We start from the raw sequence: 23,264 nt of genomic DNA on the forward strand, positions 1-23,264 counted from the left end.
TTGGACTAGGGCAATGATCGAGGGGGTGGAAAGAAAGATTTAAGCCATGCTGCCTTTTGAGCGTTTTTTTCTAACTCCAGTTTTCTCACTCCAATCTGATTTTGAGAGGTTATGTATTTTCTAGTCAGAAAAACGATTTTCCTATTTGTGGACTTTTCTCCCCAGATTTGAATCTGTGGCCTGATGAGCTGGAGTGACCTGATGGGACATCCTCAAGAAACTTCTAGACTCTGAACAAGAATCCCTTGGCCTGCAGAGCTTGTTGTGTGCACTTTTCAAATGCCTTTGTGTGAGCCAGCACTTTAATCTGGAGACTGCAGCAAGACTAGGCAGCACCTGCCAAGGTGTACTTACAGAAGTCAGGCAGCCACCCCTCCACTGATCCGGGCTCTTACTCCTGCAGCCCGTGGCTCCAATCACACACTACTGCAGTTTAGAAAAAGACCACACCGGATGCTGGACCCCAGTGAGTGTCCTCAGGCTCTTTGTTGCTTCTGGACGGGAAACAAAAGGAATTATTTCCCCCTAAGTTTCCAAAGTGATTTCCAGAAGCAGAGACCAGTGGAAATTTCCAGTTACAGAAGTGGACAGATTGCCAGTAGAGATACTTTTATCTGTAGTTTCCTCTGGTTACTGGACAAGCCTATTGAGACTGTGAGCTCACAGACAGGGCTTTATACAAAGTCAAGCCATAATTGACATGTTTTATGACTTACAGGAATCTTGAAAGCATCTGAGTTGTTCTAATGAAGTATTTAAGCATTTAAGTACACAGAGTGGCCAACTACAAATTGTGGAAAAAAGCCATTGAGTATTATTTGTGAGGTCTGAATCACAAAGCATTGGTTTTAACCTGTAATGGCACCATATTGAATAGTGCTTTTTTTTTTTTTAATTACATCCTTCCTTCAAAAAATTCTGTCTCCTTAACCTCAGAAGCCAATGATACACATTTTAAATTTTGGCATGCTAATATGCTACTTCTGCAAAGATTTCAGATGAGTAGCCATGATGATCAAAGCTCCAGACTAAGTCTCCTTTCCTAGCCCTCTATATGACTTTAAACTTAACCTTTCAGTGGCTCAGTTTCTAGGTCTGTGATACGGTGATACTCACAAGCTGAGGCCTTTGATGTCAACACTAGAAATCCTGTGAGATCCCATTATGGGTGTGTCAAGGAGGAGGGTAACTGGACATGGTGACATCGGGCTAATCATGTTAAATTTGGTCTTTGTGCTGGGACCACAAAGCTCAGGACATTAATTGACCCCTAAACTATCCAAATGTAAACATTATCAAGCATAACAGATGGATGAGTGGGCCTGAAGCAAACTCTTTAACTGGTGTACAGACTAATTTTAGGTTTATGGGAATGAAGTGGTGTGAAAGTGAGTAACACACAAATAATATAACATCTCAGTTTCTTCTATAGACATCAAAGAATGCCGTTGAAGAATAAAACTCAATTGTTTATTCTTCAGCGTGTTCTGATGTCCTACTTTTGGCTAAGTGATTTCCTCAGGGCCCATCCAGGTCAGTAGGTTTAATGTTCCTTCAGGCCAGTTGGCTCCCATAGGTTTAAAAGCCTTTGAGGCACACTCGGATGCCCTCTTCAGAAGGGCAGGGTCCCATGGTTTGGTCTGGGGTCCCTGCTGGAGAAGCAGCACCTCCTAAGGCTGCAGAGATCAGAGCAGGCAGGCAAGGCCTTCTCCCTGAAGAAGCAAGTCTCTCCATCCTGGGCCCCACCTCCCCACAGATGTGTGGCTGGCATGCTGCATCCTTGGGTGGTAATATTTAACTCTATTAGGAACCCGGTGGCATAATGATTTCTGTCAAAATACCACCATCTTTAGTCCTAGATTGGGGCTATTTTCTAAAATACCAAATAGGGACAGGGCTGCCTACCTCCAATACCCCAAAATTCAGCGTTCTTTGGGGAAGAAGACCATTAGGCATTGTGTCCTAGCAGGAGGAACGTTCTACACTACAGCCTACAGTCATAATGTCTAACATTTACCAAGTACTTACTACATGCCCGATATTGTTTAGCGTTCTATACATGTCATTGGAATGCGTTCTCTCAAAACCCTCTGAAAAAGGCACTATTTATGTCTCCATTTTAAAGATAAGGAAACTGAGGCACAGAGAAGAAATTTGGTTAAGGCTGCCTGTTTAGTTTGGAAGGGATAGAGCTAGGGCAGTGAAACCATATTCATTATACCCCACCATGTGTCCTGATTTCCTACCCGATGGGACTTTAAGGTGGGATTTTACTGGTTACATACACCATGTGGTCTTTTTTTGCTGGCCTAGGATTAATTTCACTCTTACTTTTTCCAAAGAGGCACTACAGGAGGGTGGGTGGAGAAGAGGCTCTGACATGAGAGATTCCAACTCCGACTCAACTATATATGAATCATACAACTTTGCATGTATCATTTGATCTCTCTAACCATCCGTTTCCTTATCTAAAAGATGAATACAGTCGTCCCTTGGTATCTGCAGGGGATTGGCTCCAGGACCCCCTCAGATACCAAGTCTGTGGATGTTCAAGTCCCTTATATAAAATAGTGCTGTATTTTTGTATAACCTATGCACATCCTCCCACATATTTTAAATCATCTCCAGATTACTTATAATACCCAATGAATGTAAATGCTTAAGTGAATAGCTGTAAATACAAAGTAAATGCTATGTAATAGTTGCTGGTACATGGCAAATTCAAGTTATGCTTTTTGGAACTTCCTTCAATTTTTTTTTCTAATATTTTCAGTCCTCAGTTGGTTGACTTCCTAGATGTGGAACCTGTGGATATGAGGGGCCAGCTGTAATATAAGAAAGGTTGTTAACATCTTCCTTTATCAGGCACTTAGCTTATACAGCACATGGTAAATACCTGTTAAATAACAAGTATCATTGGTAATCCCTGATGTACCAGCCACTATTTCTTGCCAAACAGGCAGTGTCGTGACACTATTAAGCTAATCTGTCTGCAGGATATTTCTCCTGAATCCTAGCCCTAAGGGAGAAGTGAGTTATGCTCCAAGGATTTCCAGCCAAGGGGTTTTTTGTCCCCAGGCTCTTCTGTACGTGCCGAATTCTCCAGCTAAGTCAGAGGGCTCACCAGTTCTCCAGTATGCCTTGTGCTGTCCCCTTCACCTGGAACATCTCCTTTCTGGGACCTCAATTCTCCCTTGCAAAACCCTATGTGTCCGTCAGATGCCAGCTCTGCCAGTAAATATTTTCTGTTTTTCTCCAGTTGAATATGAGCTCTCTTTACTCTGGGCAGAGCAGTGTTTTCTTTGTCCCTCTCTAAAGCAGTTATCTTTTTCAGTTTTGAATCATGAGGATTTGAGCACATTTTATATCTTCCCCTTAGACTATAAGCTGCTGGAGGACAAGGAGAGAGTGAGATTTTGTCATTCCTGCAGCATCTTTTATGTGATAGATGCCTCATGCATGATTGGCTCTGAGACTCATTATAATATTAGAGAAAATGGCTACACTTAACATTCTTACTTATTATGACCTTACTATGATTGGCTGAAAAGTATATTATGGCAATCCTCAAAACAAAAGAGCTAGATGAGTTCTAAGTCTTTTTTTGAAAAAGTACCTTCTACAAAGAAAGCAAAAATAGCATTTGGGAGAGTTTGAGGAATTGAGAAAGATCAAACAAACAAAAATCACCTATGATCTCATCATCCAAGCACAAGTATTTTCATTTTTGTTGTTGGCATTTGCTCTTTGTCCAGACATGTACATAATTTTGGCTATTGTTGTTAGCATGTCATTTTCTGTCCTTTTTTTCAAATTTGTCGCTGTGTATAAGTTCACAGCTATGTGGCTGACTAGTCTTCCTAATTATTTTTAATGGCTGCATGGCTTACAGATCCATGATGAACTGGAACTGGGCCCAAACTCCGCTTATCACCTGATCACTCTAAACCCCTATTTTGACCACTGGACCACAGTGGTATTTGGGATTCCTAAGAATTAGTGTCATTTCAGAGCAGTGTTTTGGAATTCCTGAAAAGTTTGGGTATTTCCATTTCCCCCAGTGCACAGACCCCTTAGTAAATGATTTTACATTCCTTTGGGGATGGCTTGGAGGAGGATCTATGCCAATTATTTGCGACATTGTTGCACAGTCCTTTCTTAAGGGGTCCAATTCTCCTCTTCATCCAGGAGCTTCAGATCTGGCCATCATGAGGTTAATTGTTTATCATTATAGATAACTTTCAAGCCATGTGCCAGACATTGTTCTATTTGCTTTACACGTATCACCTCATTTAAACTTCACAATTCAATGAAATAGAGACAATTAATGTCTCTATTTTACCCGCAAGCAAACTAAAGCCCAGTGAAATTAAACAAATTGCTCATGTCACATAGCAGAGCAAGATCTTAAAGATTCTGCAAGCCAGCCATGGTCCTAGACCTGTAACACAGTCAAGCTCTCATCGTGTGGTATTTTGTAATTACATATGTGTTTGGTTTTCTCCAAAAGCCTGCATTGTACCTAGGAACAGGAACTGGATTTTTATTCATTTATGTAGTCCCAGAACCCAATACAATAATTGGCACATAGAAGATACTTGACAAATACTGTGGAATTGAATTGAAGGCAAATGCATGGAGTCTAGGAAAGAGAGGCCAATGTGGAAAAGTGTGATGGTGAATCCAAGCACATCCAGCACATCCACACATGCATTGCTACCACCTGTCTGATCTATCCCTCCAGTGGTGATGGATGCATCCAATTCACATAGCTTGATGACATCAGCCATTACAATCATCCCAGCCACCGTCCCCCCTTCCTACCCCATCCTGATTCTCTGGTTACTGAGCAAACTGATTATAATTTGACTTTTCATATAGATTCTGTATGGGAATAGAATGTTCTGAAGCAATTTCTGATCTGCACATTAATAGTATTTCTTATTATAGAAAAGTCCTAGGAATTTGGTTAGCATGATCCAGTTTTTTAGTCTGATTCTGAGTGTCCTGACAAAATCAGTTTTCTGGACCTTTAAGGTAAGACCTTGGTGATGCCAATAAGAAATTTTTTTCTGTAAGGATGCTTATGCTGGTCATCAGCTGCATCTTGTCTATAACTGTGTATTCTCAAAAGCAGGCTCCACGTAGGAGAAGAAACTCAAAGACAGCAGCATGTTTTCTGCTCATTTCTGTTTGTTCTATAAAAATAGAATTCCATTTTAAAGCAGAACAGCTGCAAGAAGTACAGAGGAAGCAACTAATGCCTGAAATTTTGTGTTGTGCAGATTGAAGTGGAATATAATCAGGCTGCTGGTCAAATCAGGCAACATGCCAGTGTCTCAGTTCTCCTTGCTTTAAAATTCAAAAAATGAAAGGCTCAAACTTACAGGTCATTTAAAATTTAAATCAAAGCAAAACTTAAGTGGGCCTTTTAAATCATTACATTGGCAAAAGCTTTTTAAATTTATAACGCATAATGCTCCAGAACACGTTAAATTCATAGTCTCATAAGTTGTTAGTGGTCATATAAATCAGTACAATTGTTTTTGGAAGGTTATTTGTCTATAGAACAGAGGTCTTACAGTTTGTCATACCATTTGTTCGAGGAATTCTACAGTATGTAAATCTACTCTAATCTGAGAAAATAGCCAAAAAATATAGAAAAAGTTATAGACGTGGAGAGGTTCATTGTAAATATAAATATATATTTTTTAAAAGCTTTGCCATAACACTGAAAGAAAAAAGAAACATACAAAATTCTATACTTGCTTAGATTACTCTTAAGTTTTAAAAAAATGAACTCAAAAAAAAAAGTGCTTGGATATATAGCAAGAATCATGTCAAGATTCATACTTTTACCCAAAAATACCATTCCAAGGATTTTCTTAAAGGAAATCCATAGACTAAAGTGAAATAGGTATTATATGAAAAAGTACATTACAGTGTTATCTATGGCCCCAAACTGGAACTAATCTGTCAAACAAAACAGAAGTGAATTAGTCATAGTGATTGGTATTTGCATTACAGACTAAATAGTAATCTAGTCATAAAAATGACAGTTATAAAGATTATATAAGAATATGAAATAATTATATATATATATATATTTTGGTACGCGGACCTCTCACTGTTGTGGCCTCTCCTGTTGCGGAGCACAGGCTCTGGACGCGCAGGCTCAGCGGCCATGGCTTACAGGCCTAGCCGCTCCGCGGCATGTGGGATCTTTCCGGACCAGGGCACGAACCCGTGTCCTCTGCGTCGGCAGGCGGACTCTCAACCACTGCACCACCAGGGAAGCCCATATGATATAATTTTAAGTAGAAAAATAGTTTCTATACAGTGAGCACTTACCATGAGCCTGTCACTATGTTGCTCATTTTATACACATTATCTCTTTTCGTGCTGACAGAACCTGAAGAGTAGGTAGAGTGCTATCCTCAGCGACAGAAGAAAATTGAGACAAAGTTGCTTAGTAATTTTCCCTAGTTCACAGAGTTCATACAGCAGGTATTCAAACCTAAGCTAACTGATATCAAAGCCATTTCTCCTTATCCAACATGCTATAAAAGCCCTAGACACCTGAAGATAATAAGCAAACGTTAATATAAAATATATATGGAGAGAGAGAGAAAAAAATCAGAGTGGAGCAATAGTGTGGGTGGTCTTATCATAACTGGTTCCTTTCTATTACAATGTTAAGTCCACACAAACAAACAAAAAAGTAAATAAATAAAATTTTAAAAGTGAGAATGATACAAAAGGCTGGAAAGAAGTATACTAAAGTATTAATAGGGTTTTGTTAAAGAGGTAGGGTTTGGTGTAATTTCCCCCTTTTCTCTATTTTACAAGATTTTTTGGTAATGTATAGTACTTTTGTAAAATATTTTAAGTGCTCACTTCAGCAGCACATATGCTAAAATTGGAAAGATTCAGAGAAGGTTAGCATGGCCCCTGCACATGGATGACACACAATTTCATGAAACATTTCATATATAGATCGATATCAATATATATCGATATATATCTATATGTCCTCTGTGATATGGAATCCAGAGCTCTGTAAAGCTTATTGATCATTGAAACACTGTGATGTTCAGAAACAGCAGTGGTATTCCCGGCAGTATAAGTGTTATTAGGAATACAGTATATCTGTCATTCCTTTCAAAAATTCTGTGGGTTAATTTCCACAGAATCCTTTTTTATTTTTAAAGGTTTGAGAAGAAAATCTAAAAGCTCATGTTCCTTCCTTCTTTTTCTTCCTTCCTCACCTTTGCTTTCTTCACTGTAAAATTAGTATGGTGATAACAGTAACCTGCTCTGTTGATGTGATGAGTATATGGGCAATTTTTATTTTCATTATATTCTTCCTGTGTTTGAAAGGTTTTGAAAAACATATTTAACAATTTTAACCTAAAAAATAATCTTTAAACTTAATTTTTTAATTATTAAATTTAAATTAAATTCAAAAGATTTTTTAATATTTTGAAATTTTAGAAATTCAGTGTTTATTGAAAATCAAAATGTGGCACAAATACCAAGTATAACGGTGTTTTGGGAAAAATTCTTATATGCGCTACTCGTGTTTTTCCTCTTTCTGGTACATGCTTTCACCTGTGTTTTAAAGAGACTCTAAAGAGAAACTAAAAGGAAAGTTTACTAAGTGAAAGTTTGAGCAGGTTCTGGGGTTGCCACCATACTGCCTGCTTCATTGAATGTCACATGGGCCTCTGCACACAATGCATGACTGGGCTGTGACAGAGCACATGACACACATGTGACAGGACGGGCTGCTCACATCCTTTCCAAATAATGCTCTGGGGAGTAGTCCTCAAGAACCACTCTCCTAAAAGCAGAAAATTCAGGGGTGGGGAGCAAGAGGGGTCTTCCCAAAAACACAAAAACTTTTCTGAGTGTTCTAAAAATGAAGAGAAGGAAAGAACAGTGAGTACTAGATGTTAAAATGTGACATTTGAAAGCTGTTAGGAAAAATGCCAGGCTGACAGTCTCCAGCTATATCCCCCAGAGTCAAAATGAAAAGTGCAAACCCAGGCTGACAGAGGCCCTACTTTTCTGAGTGTTCATCAGTGAGATGGGGAATTCATCGGACTACCCGGAAAGCATCTCCTCCCTTTCTGAGCTGCTGAGCATTAAGGTTTAATCCCCAGGATCTATCAGATTCTGTCTTGGAAGTTTGAACCCCAGTCAGCATTGTATGAGATGTTGTGAGAGATACAAAGTCTATATTAGGTATGCTTCACCCTGGGGAATTTATAGGAAGTGGGAGGAATACATCACACACAGGAAAAGTTATGTAAAAAACAAGGCCACGTAAAATTGTCTTTTTAATTTTTAAAAAAATTTTATTGGAGTATAGTTTGCTTTACAATGTTGTATTAGTTTCTGCTGTACGGCAAAGTGAATCAGCTATGTGTATACATATATCCCCTCTTTTTTAGATTTCCTTCCCATTTAGGTCACCACAGAGCACTGAGTAGAGTTCCCTGTGCTATACAGCAAGTTCTCATTAGTTATCTATTTTATACATAGTAGTGTATATATGTCAATTCCAATCTCCCAATTCATCCCACCCCCACTCCCCCCTTGATATCCATAAGTTTGTTCTCTACATCTGTGTCTATTTCTGCTTTGCAGATAAGTTCATCTATACCATTTTTCTAGATTCCACATATAAGCAATATTATATGATATTTGTTTTTCTCTTTCTGACGTACTTCACTCTGTAATGAGTGGAACAGATCATAAGACAAAGGAATTCAGAGTGGGTGTAGGAATTCAGAGCTCCCATGGGAGGGAGAAGAACAAGAGACCGGGGTGGGGGGCGGTGATGAGGAATGCACAGGGCCTGGAGGATTTTCCATGATGGGTAGGGAGTAGCTAAGTCATGGGGGCAGGGATGATATTAAAAAACCACCAACTTGCTCAGCAGTGGCCCTGGCTGATCAGAATGGATACTGGTCCAAATGCTGGAAAACATCCTGGAAGCTCCTTGCTGAGCCAGGAGTTACTTCTGTAGTTGTTAGATTGTGGGAATATCAGGGGGGTCCTGGAGGAGCAGGGAGTCCTGGGACATGGCCAGGGTGGTGCTGGGGCACTCAGGGTGCTTGAGGCAGTGGCTATTTTCTATTCAGTTCTATCCACTACAATCATGCAACCATACCTGTGAGTATCTGCTGAAAATCAGCCTTGAATGAGGGCAAATGGTATAACAAGAACATTTACAACTTGCTTTTGCATATGGTATTTCATTTGATCTACCTATCTCTCAGCCTATCTATCTATCTACCCATCTGTCTAACTAGCCATCTATCTGTGTCTCTCTGTCTGTGAAACCAAACTCAGTGTCCCTGGGTGCTGGACACTCAGCTAGGTACCAAGTTGAGGAGCCTGTCCAGAGTTGCAGTTGTCACATGGGCCTTTCATTTATTTTACCACTGATTTAGTGTAAGCACTGTACTAGGCACTAGGGATACAGAGGTAGTAGAACATCATCCCTGTCCTCAAGGGGCTTGCAGGTCACAGAAACCCCCTTTCGAACCTTTTACACAGGTGATAACGTATGCAAAAAGAAGAGATGTCACAAGATGATTAAAATGGGGAAAGCAGCGTGGATATGTGTGGGTGGAGCAGCCCATGAAGGGCCTTTACCCTGGTGATGATGCCAACCCCTTTAGTCACTAAGGGCAGTGGCCAGAACCTGCTGGTTTGGCCAATGGGGGGCACCAAACCAAGGGAGGGAAAAGTAATTCTGTAAGGACTGGAAGGAAGTCAAACACAACCTCTCAGCCAAGTGTTGGGGCCATGAATTTTTGCTGCAAGGTTTTATGTTTTCTGGAGGTCATTTACAGAATTAAGTAGGAGTCACCCTGGGCAATACTGGTAAGGGCGAAGAGCTAGAATTCTCAGAAACTTTCTTTTGGAGCCTGAGACAGAAGAAGGCAGATGAGAGAAATAGCGTGCTGTGGTGGTTCTCAGACTTTTAATCTCAAAACACTGAAGGATAATTCAACACTCTCCATTAGTAACAGCAGCTGACTTGTGCAGACATTCACAACCATTAGGGGTACATGGCAGAATACTGTAGAGAAGTGGGAAATGGGATGTAATTTCATAAAGTTACCTAGTTGAGTCTACATGTCTATATTTACAACCAGCCTTGAGGCTCAGAAGTAGAGGCCTGAGTTGAAGGCAGCTCTGCCACTAACCAGCTACATCATCAGAGGCAGTTCACTCTCTCTCAGCCTTAGTTTCTTCATATATAAAATAATGAATCTTAACTGGCAGCATTATTGAAGGGATTCAAGATAATAAACTAGGGACTTCCCTGGTGGTCCAGTGGCTAAGACTCTGCACTCCCAATGCAGGGGGCCCAGGTTCGATCCCTGGTCAGGGAACTAGATCCCACATGCTGCAACTAAGAGTTCTCATGCCACAACTAAAGACCCCGCATGCCGCAACGAAGATCCTGCATGCCGCAACTAAGACCCGGTGCAGCCAAATAAATAAATAAATAAACATTAAAAAAAAATACACTGAAGTTCCTATCACAGTTAGTATATAGCCATAGAGCCAGAGCTTAATGAATGATTAGCTACTAGTATAAGTAATTTGTCTTAAAAGCTGTATTGAGAGATAACAGAGTCTGCTCAGCCAGCCATCATGCAGAAGTGAAAATCCTGGGATTTGCAGGAAATACACTCTTAACAGTAAATGCCCTCTGTAATGAGGTATAGCAGCTTAGACTTGAGGGTAAATATTTCATTAAATGTTAATTGCTATAAAAAGAAAGATGGGTGCAGAAATGGGGAGAAGATGCTATTTCAAAGCTAGCAGATTTTTTTTTTAGTTGTTCTAGAAGGAAGATTTTAAATTTGCATTTGAGATTGATTATTTCAGGGTAAAAAGATTAATAATTTTTTTAATCACATAAATGTAAAACCAGTTCCTGATCTGGAACAGGAAGGTTGGGACCATTCATTCCTTTATTCACTCAACAAATATTTATTGAGCACTTGCTACATATATTACAAAAGGTACTGTACATAAAAGGCACTGATTATGCAAAAAGGTTGCCTTTACTGTGAGTAGAATTGCAGCCCTGAACCTGCATTTCCTTGGGGTCTGGGAAGAGGAGTCATGGTTAATGGACTCTTGTCTGTAGGAAACTTGATCCCTCCCACATGGCAGCAGGAAAGGCACTGAGGGAGAGATACCCTTCCTTTGAGATGAGGGGAGGAGATGTTGTGGAGAGCCCAGTCTGATATTTCTTTTTATGCATTGTCTTTTTCTTTCTCCTTCAGTAAAGTTATATTAAATGTTGCAGTCTGTTCTCTGTTGTGGAGGATTATGAGATGGGCTATGCTTGGGGCTCCAGGTGGTTGACTGAAATAAGCATTCTTTGGGAATTCCCAGAAGTGTTGGGGGAGGAGAAGTCAGGGACTGGCTTTCTTGCAGTCACGTGAGAGGTGAAGCTCAGGTATTTGGGCATTAATGAGAGGTGTGATTCTTTGAAGGCAGGACACCACTGTTATACATTGGTCCTTGTGGGCAGCTTGAATGATCCTCACAAAGCAACTGGACACATTCCCATGACAGCAAGCCACTGGGCACAGTTTCCAAGAACATCAAGCCAGAGCAACTCACTCTCCACTAACTCACATAACATGAAACATGCAAGTTACTTCACATGCTGGGGTACAAATGTCCTGAGCATGTGGACTAGAGATTGCTCATCCAAAGCTATTTCCTTTTATTCCTCTCTTATTCTTTCTTACCTACCATCCGTGCTTCTCCCAAGCTCCCTCTTGGGCCCTGTTGCCCAAGTGAAAGCAAAGAAGCAATTAACACTTATGGAAATCTGCTATGCTAAACACTGCATGTGCTGTTCTGCATAAACTGTGTCATTTAACCCTTACAACAATTTGGCAAGATAGGTAAGATTATCCCCTTTTTCTGATGAGAAACGGAAGCTGAGAGTCCTATGTCCAAAGTAACACAACCAACAAGTAGGTAAGAGTTCTGGGGTCCAAGTACAGGTTTATGTAACTACAAAGTTCTTTACACCAACCACAAAGGAAAATGTATTTTGGGGACAAAACATAATTAAAAAGAAAAATGCATTGGGAGAAATGCTTTCTGCTTCCAAGCAAACGTAAGTAATTGCCCATCAGTGGACATTGACCTCCAGTTGTAACTGAAACCTGAGATGCAGAAGGGCCAGGTTCAGACTCTTCCTCACCACTTAGAAAACTGTCACAGAGGAAAAAGAAGTGATGAAAGGCAGTTTCAGACAGATCATGACAAAGTCGACTAAGTTTTCTTGGGTGATAGGAGTAAAGAGGCCATATCTATCTGTCCTGGGGAATCAAACAGTTGCCTAGAACGTTAATACAAATCTGTTGTTTAAAACACAAGTTGTTTTATACATCTGGCCCCAAAATTTAAGCTTAAAAAAATATCCCTCATTCATGCAAAATCATGTTGACATATAAAGGCACATCTGTGGTCTACAGTTTGATCATTCATAGCCCTCTTATAAAGCACTGACCACACAAGCCTTCACAGACCAGTAACAGTTGGTGGGTGGGCACAGATGCACGGATCACACTTTGACAGCACTGATACTTTCAGTTTCAGCTACAACAGCCTTACCATGGGTTACTTCTAAGAAAAACCTAACCATTTGAACCTCAACACGGTCTCTGTGTATCAAATAATTGCAAATTACTTCTTTCTTCTTTCTCTTTTTGCCTTTTTTTTTAACTCAAGCAACCCATGGGGCTGCTTAAAGCAGTCTTAAGTTCCTGTAGACTTTCTGAAGGAAATGAGAGGCATTAGGAGGTCTAGATTATATTTTCTTGCCGGTGATTGCTGTATAACTCTGAGTAAGACTGTTATCTTTATCATCTCAGAGATTAAAGTTGCCTCTGGCAGCACAAGGGTAGAATCTCGATGTTTGCATGTTTCTTCCCCTGTTTTTCTCCTCTTCTGATCCTGCACCCACACATAGAGAAAACACATAAGCAAAGCCACTTACTCACGGAAAGCATCTAAACTGGTCTTACAGTCTTATTGTGGAATCTGTTGTAAAAACCAAACCAGACACCACCATACCACCCCCTTTACCTTTCCTTTGTCATCCCTGTTTTGTGGGAACATAGTTTTCTATCACAGAATGATGACACTATTACCTTATGGGGTTTCTATGATGAATTCCCAGAAAGAGTTTGGGGAAGAAGTGTTATTTCTCTTTTGCTTCCCCTACCCCAAAGGTCCCTTCTGTGCACCTCAAACTCTTCAGCCTACCCTTCTTTTGAGGGGAAATCAGTCAGTGGCTCATAAGGATATACCCCAGCTCTGACCTCAGTGGCTTACCAAAACCAGAGCCAGTCCCTCACTCAGTCAAGTCCAATAATGATCTTCCACAGATGCTGAAGCCCCACTTGAACCTGGATTTTTTCCCCCCTTAGGGTTCCTCTTGGAGAAAAAGAACCAGGAAAGCCACAGGCAGAGGGTTGAGCAGAGAACAGAAACCCCAGAGCCTTCCAGCTTCAACTGTTCCTACTGTCCTGATGAACCACCTGGGGCCGGAGAGGAAGAAGATCTAGCACAGGGAAGAGTGGCTTTTAGAGGATTGGGGAAGGGGTCTCTTGGGATCTTTCAAGAGATCTGAAAGTGTGTAGAAAGCCCTGCAGTTACCAGGAAAATGCAGATATCAATGCCTGACAAACAATAGGTGCTCAATGTATACACTAAGTAATTGAATGGTTGAATGAATAAATAGGCGAAAGGAAAGAAGCAGAAGAGAAGAGGTAAAGCAGTGCTTCATAGATGACTTTCACCTGCCTTTCTTCCTGGGATCTTTTTTACAGTTGTTTTTGTTTTTCCCAGTTGCTCCAGGATGATGCTCAGGCACCACCTCCAGGCTGAAGGCTTCTCCATCATTTCACCTTTCCAACCTTAGTGACTGCTAGACCATGAGTTCCACACCTCCCAAGCAGAGGCTTAAGATAAGCACACCTGGATAGTAAGGAATAAGAGAGGAAAGGGAAGGGCAAGCAGAGGAATCTGCCTTCTCTTCCTTCTGTTTTAATTTGCTGGTGGTTATGAGGTTAACTTCCTTGGGCCTCTGTTTTCCTTAACTCTGAATTATAGGTACTGTCACTGAGACACCCTGAAGGTAGATCTACTGGTGGTAGATTTGTGAAAACATAAGGAAAACACCATGTTTGTTAATATCTAGAGAATATGCCTTCGAAGCAAACCCTTAGTTCTCATCAGCTCTCACCTAAACCACTGTTATTCAGACTTTAATGTGCACATGAACCACCTTATTAAATATTAAGCTTATTACCATGCAGGTTCAGATTCAGTAGGTCTTGGTGGGGCCCAAGATTCTGCACTTCTAAAAGTTGCCTGGTAATGCCAAAGCTGCCCTGCAGAGGAGTCTAGAACTTTGAGTAACAAGGACCTAGACAATTGCTACAGTGTCATCCGGCTTCAGTCCTTGCCAAATCTCTCCCACACTCATCACCCCACTCGGCACTGTGCCCTCATCAATGACTTGCAGAGCCTCAGGCGCGCCATGCTCTTCAAACCTGCGTGGCTTTGTACATCTTCCCTCTGCCCTTCACCCCCCTTCACTGGATGAGCTTCTCCGTGTCTCAGCTCACATGTAAGCTCTTCAATGAAAATTCTCCCGCCTCCCCATCCTACCAGATGGCCATGCCCTCTCTCCTCTGTTCTCATCACACTGAACTGTAACATGCTGTCTCCACGTGCAGGGCTGTTGCATAGGGTTGCTCAGGTTGAGTCCAGGGACAAGGGCGCCTGGTCAAGGCGGCAAGAGGGGCTTGAAATCCATCCTGTTCTCCACTTGCCCATTGGTGGAGCCCTGGTGCAGAGCTGCCTCCACCAAGAGGGAGGGATGACCTCTTCTATTTCACACGTGGCACCATATGGGCTGATTTTCTGTCTTTTCTACCAGATGTGGGGTCCTTGAGGAAGGAATCAAGTCTCATTCATCTTTATGTTTTTATCTGCTAGCATAGTGCCTGTCACTATTCAGTGTTCAATGAAATGTTTGTTGAATGGATAAATGATGAGAAAAAGAAATGAGCTACTGAAAGCAATGCACAGACAATAATTTCATTCAATTCTAAAGGTAAATTAACTGAATTGTAAGCAAGAAGTCTGGGATTTGCTAATGTGCTGCTAAAAAGGCAAGGTCTCCAAAACCCCATTTTTTTTTTTTTTTTTTTTTGCGGTACTCGGGCCTCTCACTCTTGTGGCCTCTCCCGTTGCGGAGCACAGGCTCCGGACACGCAGGCTCAGCGGCCATGGCTCACGGGCCCAGCCGCTCCGCGGCATGTGGGATCCTCCCGGACCGGGGCACAAACCCATGTCCCCTGCATCGGCAGGCGGACTCTCAACCACTGCGCCACCAGGGAAGCCCCTCCAAAACCCCATTTTACTAAAAGGATTATAATAGGTATTAGTGAAAAGATGTAAAGGCTACAGTCAGCACCTTTAGAAGACTCATCAGTACCAGCAAAGACATAGGCTGCCCAGAATCAATACTAAATTGTCATGTCTTTTCAGATCTAGGGGAGGACGAGGGAGATTCTGAGGATATTATTTGGTCATAAGATTTAGAGGCTACTAAAATCAGCAAAAAGGTCCTGAGAACAAGAAGAGGTGATGACAAAACCATGTATTCACATAGAAGGGATGAAGTCAGAAACAAAACAGAGAATGTGTTGGATTGTGAAAATGAGGATCCCACAACTGCTAAGGGCCTGGGCTTTGTTGAGAAAGGCACAGCCCAGATGAATAAGCGTCTTGATACAAATCTTTAAAATGGGTTCGTTTGATCTTCTTTGCATGAGTTCCTCAGGTGTTTCCCAAGAGAGTCTCTCTGACAAGACTGTAAGCTCCCAGAAGTTGGGACCAACGCTTAGACACCTTTTATCTTCCTGAGAGTGTGTGATACTCCGTGAAATGAAGTAGGTGCTGAATTTGCAGGGAGTTTACAGCTGTCACTGACGGTAAACTAAGCAAGCACAAAGTGCTAATCATCCTCGGCCGAAATATCCAGAATTTCACCTCAGCACTGAGAAGGAGATTCCTCTGAGAAACGTCCTGATACGCTGCAAAAACCCAACCTGGGCTTTGCCTTCTTACATCATCTTATTCTCATTAAGGCCAATTTCCGAAGTTACAGCTGTGGTTCTGCAGTAAGGGGAACTGAGAATCTTGAATACTGTATGCTACCACATGACTTCAGGATAAAATGTTATTCAAAACAAAACCTCATTTAAACACACACACACACACACACACACAAAGTAGGCTAAGATCACCAGACTTCCATTTACCTCTTAACAAAATTTAATCCCAGATCTCCAGCAAACAATTGGGAGGCATTTGAGAGCATTGGGGGCCTTATCTTTTCATCTAAGGGACCAGCATTTGTGATCAGGGTGATAAGGAGTCATTACCAAAAAGAATAGAGATGAGGTCTTTCTGACACATCACCATCATGAGACTTACCACTGATAACTGCCCAGGACCCATGGACTATGCTGGAGTCAAGAATCGGGTAATTGCAAAGATTCCTCTTTTTAGAGCAATAAAAAGTGCTGACTTCATGCCCTTATTCCCTGGGTCAGTTCTAGAAGAAAGGCAAGCTAGTTAATTTATTTTTTTCATAAGAAAATAGGCCAAATAGCAAATACTCATTTTTAAAAGGCTTTTAATTCTTAAAAAATGCATTCTCATTTTAGAAAAAATTTTAAAGCATAAGAGAAGTCACCCCCGCCCCCAAAAAAGCATCCCTCCAATTGCCACCAACTAGCACAACCTTACCAAAAGCTTACTGTAGCTTTTCAAGCCATAGAGAAAATCAGCACATGAAAACTGTGTTCATACGTTCACTAAATGAAGCAAATGCAGGCTATGTTCCTACACTCTGAGGATCAGTGGAATTGTGCAAGTAAAATAATCTGGAAATCTTAATGTCAAATTCAAAAATTAAGAAAATATGTGAATATTGATCACTTCTTTCAATGGATGCGAGTGCAGATTTCCTGATCTGTCACATGGCTTTTTTTTTTTTAACCAAACAGGAAAGGTTTTGACATCCTTGTTTGCTGTTTCTGCATCTCGGAGAAAAGCTGAAAGCACCTTCTCAGATACTGGCTGGCACACAAAAAAAAAAACATTCAGGAAAGTTAGAGAAGTCCCAGAATGTTATTTATCAAGCAATTCAGATGTATCCTTCTGAAAAAGATTAACTCTGGAAATTTTATTACTTAGAATGTCACTTAAGATATTACAAGACATTTCTTCTGTGTCCATAACATTTTTTACTTCTTTTTCTTTAACTAGAGTATAATTGCTTTACAATGTTGTGTTAGTTTCTGCTGTACAACGAAGTGAATCAGCTATATGTATACATATATCCCCTCCTCTTGGACCTCCCTCCCACCCCCCCGATCCCACCCATCCAGGCTATCACAGAGCACCGAGCTGAGATTCCTGTGCTATATCACAGGTTCCCACTAGCTATTTCACATGTGGTAGTGTACATTTTTACTTCTTATATAGCTCTTTTTTCTTAGCTCCTTTACCCAGTTCTCAGAAGAAATCTGAAGTGATCTGACTCCTTTGGATACCACATAGTAGGCTGCTAAATTTCTTACTCAATGATACGGAATTGCTTTCAAGCTGAGTCCTGAAGCTGTAAGCTTCAAACTTTGTTTTAAGCACCAAAAGCGTTTGGGTCATTATGTGTGGCTTGGCATATAAAATAACTGCAACAATAACAGTCACAAAGATCTTACCGTGTGTCAGGAAATATTCTTTGTGTTTTACAACTACTACTAACTCATTTAAGCTTCATAATAAAATCCTCACATTCATCCTTTGAGCTAGATACTATTATTATTCCCATTTTACATATGAGGAACAGAAAGCGATTTGCCCAGAGTCAAAGAGCTGTCAGGTGGCAAAGCCGTGATGGGAACCTGGCCGTCTGTCTCAGAGTCCACACCTCTAATCCCTATACTTGATTGTCTCAACTAGCAGTCTACTCCCCCCAGTTGAAAAATTACATTGACTCCTTCTAGCCACCCTCCTCCAACATTATACCCACTTGAGTAACGGAACGCCAAGTTCAATAAAGCTGCATTCTCTAACAACCCCCTTTCCCAAGGTCCACGGGAGGAGCTGGCTATTTGCCCGTGAAGCCTATTCACTCCCAATCTGAAGAGGCTTAATGGAGACTAACTCTGTCTGTGCTACTGGAGGAGAGGAAGATGAGTTTTCTTGTTCATTTAGCATGAAAAGTCTCTTAAATTGAGGCATTTCCTTCCCCTTCCATCTGCTGCTGCCAGCTACAGGTGAGAAGGTCTCCTGGGTACCAGTTTCACATGACCTGCCTCAAATAAAGACAGGTCATCTGCTCCCAAAAAAAGGCAGCAACTTCTCACCTCAGCTTTACTGCTAACTGCAGGTTTCATCTACAGGAAGAGTTTAAGGGAAATGAGCAGGAATTATAAAAACGTTGCTAGTTGGTGACGCAGATAAACCTCATCAGCTTTCATTTTCTCAGCTGGGAGTGCAACCAACATGATTAAAGCCAAGAAAGAAACCCTCAAGTTATCGTATTAACAATTCCATTCTTTAGATGAGACAACATAAAACCTTGGGAGGGTAGAACTAAAGTTCAACATCATTCCCCACATTTTACAGATAAGGGAACTGAGACCCATAGGGGACTCCTGGCGTACTCATGATAACACAACTAATTTGTGATTTAAAAATATGTTACCTTTTTGGATTATTTTCTTTTTTAAAAAAAAGAAAAGAATAGAAATTAATCAGCCTCTCTGGCCTTCTAGAAATGGCTCATAGCATAAGGCTCATGACACGAAGTCAGAATTTTATTGCCTTACACAGAGGAAATTGCAATTACTACCCCCAATCCCCAAAATGGGTCATTCTAGGCCCTAGGGCTTACATATTGGCGTGAAGATGGGGAAGTGTCTGGTCTTTGGTCTCTTAGCTACTGTGCCTCTCACTATCCATTGCTGGCTGGTCCTTTAGCATCTGTTGGGTCTTTTGCCCTTGGCAGGATACAGAGATGCTCCCACAGTGTTTCTCTATTTTGATCACAGGTCTGCTGTAAGGGATTCTTGCCACTGCTCTTGGGGCCAAAGTGCTCAGGGCAGGCTACCACAGGCATCCATCCAAGCTTCCCCCACCAGAGGTCTCATCCTCTGTGGAGTAATGTGCAAAATTGCAATCAGATCCCCAGCTCTTTATAGAGCCTACTGCAAATCTCTTCCTCGCAGTTCCTTATCCATGCCAGTCTCATGCATTCTCCCTTCTCCTAAGGGTCAAGCCACTTCCTTTCCCCTCCTCCTGCAAAACTCCAGTTCTTACCATCCCAGAGGCTTTCTAAAGCAAGGGTTATAATGCATCCCTGAGACTCGGAAGCCCTGACCTCCTAGAATGGAAAGCAAGATCCCTGTCATCGTGAACAAATTATTTGTGTATGTTTAATGTCTGACTCTCTCTCCAGACTATAAATTTCATGAATTAAGGATTAGGATTAGGTTAAAGTTGGAGAGAGATTTAGGATCCTTCTGTCTTGTTCACTTATGCATCCCCTCTGCCAGCACAAGGCCTGGTAAATAATGGTCATTCAATACATATTTTCAGAGGGAAGAAAGGCAGGGACCAGGGAAGGGAGGGAGAGAAGGGAAGGAGAGAGGGAGAAGGCTGATTACAGCGGCCCACTGAAATAACAAGAGCCTGATTTAAGGTAGTCTCAGAGAACATAGAGAGGAAGGGGTGGGAATGAAGTTGAAAACTATTAAGAAGAAATAATTTACAGGGTTTGATAACAAATTTGCCATGAAATATGTGAAATACAGCAGTCATAGATGATTCTGAGATTTTTTAAATTGACTCACCTAAATGTGCTGTGAGACTGTGGAAGACTGGGTTGGTTTTGTTGGTAAGATTGGAGGTTGGTGGAGGGCTTGTGAACAGTGAGTCTAGTTTGGAAACTGTAAGGTGTTTGGGGAGGATGTCCAGTAGGCAGATAAACCTGTGTGGGTCTCACTGCTTTAAGTACCCGTGAACAGGAAAACCAAAATCAACTTGTGAGGTGGGCAAAGTTATCTTTAGAAAGTCCCTTCTCTTTTAAGACCCATTTCAGGCCCCAAGTTCCCTGTTCTTTGCCTATCTTTCTTCATCTATGTCTGCTTTTAAGAAGTGATCTGATAATCTCAGATACTCTCAGTTTAGAAGATAAACTATTGATGAGACACAATGAGTTATCCCTCTCACCTTGTACTGGGAGCATTGCCTCAAACCAAAAGAATGATAATAACACCACTAGTAAGAGCCAGTGCTTATGTGGCTCTTAGTATATGCCAGGCACTATACCAAGCACTTCATGCTCTCAGCAACACCATGAGGTAGGAATCATTTTAGAGATGAGAAACTGAGACACCGAGAGGCTAAGTGACTTGTCCAAGGTCGCACAGCCTACTAGTAAGGAAGCAGGAAACATACCCTGGTGCTGTGGCTCTGGAGTCCATTCTTGTATAAGGGTGGAAATTTCAAAGAGTGGAAATGTGCAGTAAATTTTGTGGGGGGGACCCTAGCAAGATTCAGAGCCCATTGTGCAGGTCACTGCAGTTTCACCCTATAAACTGATGACCATGATGACACGGGCTCTGCCAAGAATTAACCTTAGACAATGTACTTAATCTCTTTCAGTTTCATTTTCCTCATGGACAAAATAAGGAGAAATGACCCATGTAAAATGTTATTCCTTATAGCAGCATTTGTAATAGCAGATAACTGGAAACAACCTAAATGTCTATTGAGAGGAGACTGGCTATAAAAAGGATTGTACGCCTATAAAATGGAATATAACGCAGCCATAAAAGAGTGAGGTAGAGCTCTATATGCTGTTTAGAGTGATTTCTAGGATATATTGTTATAGAACTGGGTATAGAGTATGCTACAATTTGAGTAAATAAGAATGATAGGAATATATATACATTCTTTTAAGCTTGTATGTGCATACATACAGGAACCGTATAGAACTGGTTGCTTCAGGAGAACTGGGCAGATGGGGAACAGAGATGTGAGGAGGAAGCCTGTACCAGTTAGGGTACCAGCAGGAGTACACGGCACACTCAAAAGCGTAATTAAAGAGAGTTTATTGAAAGGATGATTTGCAACAGTGTGGACAGGGGTAAGCACCCAGCAAAGGATTGTGATGTGTCCACCGTTGGGCTACAGAGCGGAGTCTGGGCCCGCATTACCATGCCTGGGCCCTATGGGACAAGGGGAATAAGTGGTTTCCTGAACCCAGAGAGAGAACTGTAGGTGTAGAAGGAGCCACTGGACAGCAGACACAGCCTTCCCCAGATGAACCCACAGCCCAGCAGGGAAGGAGCTGGGGTTTAAATAAAGACCCTGACCCCATTCTTCTCCTGCCCTCTGATCTCTTGCCAGTACTGCCCCAGGGAAAACCCTACCAGAAGCCTGAGGGCAGAGGACACTGTAAGTGTACCCTTAGAGAAGAGCCTCTTGGGGCCCAAGGCAGGTGGCAGTGGATCTGGAGAGCAGAGACTATCCACCACAGAAACTGCATGCATAGCCTTTATCTTGTACATTTAGAACTATGTGAATCTATAATTTATTTGAAAAGTAATAAATTTTGCACACACAAAAAATAAATTAAAAATTAAACGTAATATGAGGGACTAGAGCAAATGGTTGCAAAGTCTCTCCCCCTCTCCAAATTCTACCTATTTCTTTGACGTGTGACTTTTTCATCTAATCACAATCCATGGCTCCACCTAGCGTCAAAGCAATGCTTCACTGAGTTCAGAGCACAGACTCATTCAGGAGGAATTCCGGGGCAGACATGCTCTCTGCTCCAAATCACTGGTGTGTGTAAGCAGTTTTCATTGGGAATTATACCCACGTGGCGAATGATCTTATCCCCTAAAAGTAGAAAATAATTATTTTGAGACACAGAACATTTGTTGTTTTTTCTTTTAAAGAGATAGTGAACCTTGACTTAAATTCAATTTTGAACTAAATAGTTAAGATTTTTCCCCCCATATTTCAAACTATTAAATACACTTAGAGGTAAACAGCATGTGATCTAAGATAGTAAATCTTCCATAGCCCACTTTTGAGCTTATCACTCCTCTGTTCATATGTCCTTAACGCAGCAATTCTCAACCCTGGCTATAGAAAATATCCTTTGGGGAGTTTTAGGAAGCTCCTACTGGAGATTCCAATTTAATTGGCCTGAGGTGGCACTCAGGCATTAATTCTTTTTTTTTTCAAGATCACCAGTGTGTGTCATGGGCCGCCAGGGCTGGGAGTCCCTGATTTAATGATTCAATACTGCCTGTGAGGTGTATTTCCCTCACTACTCAGAATGTGCTCCTTTCACTTTAGACAAATTACGTCACTTGTAAGACAATTTTCCACTCTCCATGCCTTGCTCATGCTACATCCTCTACACTGCTCAGGCCTTGAATATTTTGCTCCTGCCCCCCTGCTCCCGCCGCCTGCGTGTCGACTGCCATAGTTTTACCTATTATTCCTGACCCTGCTTAAGGGCTACCTCCTACAAGAATTCCCCTGCCTCTCATTCCCAAACAGATGTTTCTTCCTCTTTTGAATCCCTGAAGATTTTTAAAATAACTTCTATGATACTTTTTTTCCTTAATAGAAAACTAACACATTTATAGAGTATTCTTTTCTCTTATCAAATTGACAATAATCAAAAAGTCTAATACAGGACTTCCCTGGTGGTCCAGTGATTAAGACTCCACGCTTCCAATCTGGGGGGGGGCGGTGGGAAGGGGATGGAGGTGTGTGGGTTTGATCCCTGGTGGGGGAACTAAGATCCCACATGCTGTGCTGTGTGGCCAAAAAAAAATTTTTTTTAATTATTTAAAAATTTTTAAAAAGTCTGATACAGTAGTACCCTCTTATCCATGGTTTCGCTTTCCATGCTTTCAATTACCTGTAGTCAACCACAGTCTGAAAATATTAAATGGAAAAATCCAGAAATAAACAATTGATAAGTTTTAAATTATGCACCCTTCTGAATAGTGTGATGAAACCTTGTAGCACCCTCCCATCCCACCTGGAACATGAATCATCCCTTTGTCCAGCATATCACCCCAAATAAAATG

The 23,264-nt window shown here is 41.4% G+C and overlaps 1 protein-coding gene and 2 non-coding genes across 7 annotated transcripts in view; all 3 read left to right on the forward strand.

Moving 5' to 3' along the window:
• The window catches only part of PDCD1LG2 (programmed cell death 1 ligand 2), a 92,200-nt gene that overhangs the window by 60,277 nt on the left and 8,659 nt on the right, over nucleotides 1-23,264 (forward strand). For 2 of the 5 annotated variants that reach the window (XM_027105828.1, XM_027105830.1), the window contains one exon: nucleotides 166-2,745. The exons of 1 other annotated variant lie outside the window; for it this stretch is intronic. In XM_027105828.1, the coding sequence (XP_026961629.1) occupies nucleotide 166 (1 nt within the window). In that variant the 3' untranslated portion in view covers nucleotides 167-2,745. Of the gene's footprint in view, nucleotides 1-165; nucleotides 2,746-13,487; nucleotides 13,876-13,908; nucleotides 15,142-23,264 lie in introns of those variants that run through there. 2 more of the 5 variants (XM_027105827.1, XM_027105829.1) reach the window with 2 other exon arrangements.
• On the forward strand, nucleotides 6,890-6,996 carry LOC113620278 (U6 spliceosomal RNA). The gene has a single exon (XR_003432727.1). It is a non-coding gene; the product is annotated as a U6 spliceosomal RNA (small nuclear RNA).
• Nucleotides 10,340-10,412, forward strand: TRNAG-CCC (transfer RNA glycine (anticodon CCC)). Its single transcript has one exon. It is a non-coding gene; the product is annotated as a tRNA-Gly (tRNA).

The sequence above is a fragment of the Aethalodelphis obliquidens genome, unplaced genomic scaffold (assembly GCF_003676395.1).
Source record: "Aethalodelphis obliquidens isolate GAN/ISIS:26980383/991018 unplaced genomic scaffold, ASM367639v1 scaffold7, whole genome shotgun sequence".
NCBI lineage: Eukaryota > Metazoa > Chordata > Mammalia > Artiodactyla > Delphinidae > Aethalodelphis > Aethalodelphis obliquidens.